The sequence below is a fragment of the Phaseolus vulgaris genome, chromosome 7, assembly GCF_000499845.2.
Source record: "Phaseolus vulgaris cultivar G19833 chromosome 7, P. vulgaris v2.0, whole genome shotgun sequence".
Classification (NCBI taxonomy): domain Eukaryota; kingdom Viridiplantae; phylum Streptophyta; class Magnoliopsida; order Fabales; family Fabaceae; genus Phaseolus; species Phaseolus vulgaris.
Window position 1 is genome coordinate 27,176,034 of NC_023753.2, and position 3,790 is coordinate 27,179,823.

General features: G+C 39.9%; 1 protein-coding gene across 1 annotated transcript; it reads left to right on the forward strand.

Annotated features, from left to right (window-relative positions):
• Positions 1–1,128: 1,128 nt before the first annotated feature.
• On the forward strand, positions 1,129–3,523 carry LOC137829540 (protein CANDIDATE G-PROTEIN COUPLED RECEPTOR 7-like). The gene is made up of 2 exons (XM_068636361.1): positions 1,129–2,723; positions 3,249–3,523. Exon 1 carries the CDS (start codon positions 1,379–1,381, stop codon positions 2,696–2,698), a length of 1,320 nt encoding a protein of 439 aa, XP_068492462.1. The 5' UTR covers positions 1,129–1,378; the 3' UTR covers positions 2,699–2,723; positions 3,249–3,523.
• The last annotated feature ends 267 nt before the right edge of the window (positions 3,524–3,790 follow it).

The window sequence follows — 3,790 nt, forward strand, 5'->3', positions numbered from 1 at the left end:
TTACACAACTCTACAAAGTCCAAAAACTTGACAATCTTAATAGTGAAAAGAAAAAAAAAATCATGCATCTTATAACTTAACTATACAATGATCACCTATGCTATAATACAACATATTAACTGGCTACATAGGTTGTTATACTCTACATAACTCAACCGAATTGGATAATTATATAAAAGTAACCAAATCAACTTGATTGAGTTTCACAATGCAAATATTTTAAGAATATTTTTTATTAACAAAACATATTTTTGTCAATTTCTAATACATTAAAATTCCTTATACCAAAACATATTTACAAGGAGGTTTATTTCACATTATATTATAAACTATAAATTTGAATGTTATTTTTACAATAACTTATTTTAACATAGAGTAGGAGTTTTTTTTTATAATTTTTTTACTTTTGTTACCATACCCCCCTAAATTATTAATTATATTCCCTTCCACTTTAGTATTTTTTATTGCTATTTTTTTTATGCAAACATTATAAACATAGTTTTACAATCCTGCTTTAATTGTTCTTTAGATCCCACACATTGATCTTCTCCTCTCTTTTTTTTTTCATAAAAAATAATAAAAATTTATCATAATTTTTTCACTGTGCTTTCACTTACATGTTCATTGAGAACTTGCAAGACTTTTCCATGTATAGTTGTATATTATTTACAATGTGATGAACCTAATACAATCCCTGACTTAACAATTAAGGGAGATATAAATAATAAATGTGGGTCGATGAAAAAAGTTAGGTAACAATAGTCCAATGAAAATTGGGCCCCCAAAAATCCTTGACAATTTTTGGGGACTGTTTCTTCCTACACCTCCATATCTTCTTCTGTCACTTTCATATAAAACATGAAAATAAAACTTCCAGATTACATAATTCAGAAGTTAAATAAGACTTTCAAATTACATAATTCAAAAGCTAAGCTTTTGAATTATGTAATCGGAAAGTAATTATACATTTGAGAAAAAACTTATGAATTATGTAATAAGAAAGTTAATTACAAATTTAAAAAATAACTTTGGAATTTAATAATTTAAAATATTATAGAGGAGCTTTTTAAAAATTAAAAAATTTATGGAAGAGAGGGAAGAAGATATGATGGTGTAGGAAGAAATAATTTTTTGGGAACATCAAATTAGTTGATCTGTCTGCCAGGGTAGAGAGAGGACTCAGTACTGACGACGTCGTTTAGAACGCGAAATTGTTTGTCCGCATTGCAATCATCGACACTGCGACCGTATTTGCCTTCAACAATACGCCAACATCCCAAAGGAACACTCGTTTACTTCAATCTTCAGATCATTGCTCCATTCCTTTCCCTATTTTCCCATTTCCAATTTCTAACGGTCAAACCCTAACCGGTCAAAAATGGGGAAAACCGCCTTCGCCACCGTCGTCGCCGCATTCCTCCTCCTCCTTCTGGTGTCCCCCTCCACGGCGGAGATCAAAACCCTCACCATAACCTCTGACACCCGCCCCATGATCCTCTTGGAGAAATTCGGGTTCACGCACACCGGCCACGTGTTGATCGCGGTCTCCTCTGTGTCTGTCGTGGCGTCGTCGGGGTCACAACCGGACCCTTCCCGGTTAGGGTTCTTCCTCCTGAGCGAAGAGTCCCTTCTCCAAGTTCTAATCGAGATCCAGCAAAACCCTAACTTCTGCGTCCTGGACTCGCACTACATCAAGAGTCTCTTCACCTTCCGCGACCTCTCTCCCCCTCCCGCCGCCTCCATCAATCGCACCTTCCCCGTCACAATCGCCAACGAATACAGCCTATTCTTCGCCAATTGCGCGCCGGAAACCTCCGTTTCTATGGCGGTCCACACGGAGCTCTACAACCTCGACCCCGACACCTCCCGCGACTACCTGTCCGCGGGCCAGACCCAGCTTCCTTCCCTCTTCTTCGTATTCTCCGTCGCCTACTTCGCTTTCCTCGCCCTCTGGTTCTACCTCTGCCACTCCAACCGCCGCTCCCTCCACCGGATCCATCTCCTTATGGGCGCCCTCCTCCTCATGAAGGCCCTCAACCTCCTCTGTGCCGCCGAGGACAAGCACTACGTCAAATCCACCGGAACCCCCCACGGCTGGGACGTCCTCTTCTACATCTTCCAGTTCATCCGAGTCGTCCTCCTTTTTACCGTCATCGTCCTCGTCGGCACTGGCTGGTCCTTCCTCAAACCCTTCCTCCAGGAGCGCGAAAAAAAGGTTCTAATGATCGTCATCCCCCTCCAGCTCCTCGCCAACGTCGCATCCGTCGTTATCGGCGAAACCGGCCCCTTCATCAAGGACTGGGTCACTTGGAATCAGGTCTTCTTGCTCGTCGACATCATCTGCTGCTGCGCCATTATCTTCCCTATCGTGTGGTCCATTAGGTCTCTCAGGGAAACCTCCAAAACCGACGGAAAAGCTGCCAGAAACCTCGCCAAGTTAACCCTCTTCAGACAGTTCTACATCGTTGTCATTGGCTACTTGTACTTCACACGCATTGTTGTCTTTGCACTTAAAACCATTGCCGCGTACAAGTACCAGTGGGTGAGCAATCTCGCCGAGGAGACTGCTAGCCTCGCCTTTTATGTGGTCATGTTCTACATGTTTAGGCCTGTGGAGAGGAATGAATACTTTGTGCTCGATGAGGAGGAAGAAGAGGCCGCGGAGATTGCCCTCAGGGACGAAGAATTTGAGCTTTGAAAGAAATTCACTGACTACATATCAGGTTCTTCAATCACTTTGTTGCTACTTGATAGTTGCTACATCTACTGTTAGAGAGGTGTCGATACTGGAATGCTGTGTCAGTATGTTAAGTTTTTGTGTTTATGTTTTCAATTATTGTGCGGAGAAGAAAAGGAAAAGTGTGATCATGTTCTCTTTCAAATGCCACTTTCACTCTAAGAGTTGTACTGTACGCTCTTAGTTGTTACTGGGTTATTTTGATACTGATCATTCTTCTTTTGACTGAATTTTCCGTGTTCCCCATTTGCTTGATTGTACTATATGGCTAAAACAAACTCTTCACTTTTGTTCAATAAATTTTTACTTTTCACAATCTCAACCTTTCTTAATTTTTATTTAGGGGACATTTAATTGGTGCTAGCAATTGCTTCTTGATTTGTGTTATATAGGATGTTTTGCAGTATTTTTAGTGTGGGTTCCTTCTATGATAAAAGACATTCCTGTCATAATTTGTATTATTGATTAATTTTTAGATTTAATTCACAAGGTATTTGATGTTTTTTATCAGTGCAACATGGTTGCATTCGGGGATGACTTGGGAGAAAATTGACATATTGAGCAAGTGAAGGATGCGATTGAACAGAGTAATACCTGGCTCCGCTTTTCTTTTCAGAGTACCTTACCTTGAAGCCAAGCAAGACTTGATTGATGGGCAAGTGGGGGGTTTTGTGGTTTAACTATACTGCCTAACTAGTTACGTATTAAATGTATGTATGATTTTTTATTTGCCCTTGGTACTTGTTATTTTTTATGAAAGATGTGGTAGAAATGCTGTTGTGTTTACTGTTTGATATATAAACTGTGCAGACTCATATACTGTTAGAATGTGGGTACTCAATGAAGAGTTCCCGCTTGAAAGCTCGATTGAACTAGTTATTTTATGTTTATCAAAGTGAACTTTACTTGTTTAGGAAGACCTTACGTTGTAAAAGGTAGGCCAAGTTGATTTTTCCATTATACTCTCTCTGGTATTCCTGAACAGTACGAGTTGAATGGAGTGTAGTTCTAGTTCTGCGCAAGAAGATCTAATCTTCTGTTGGTAAATGCTCG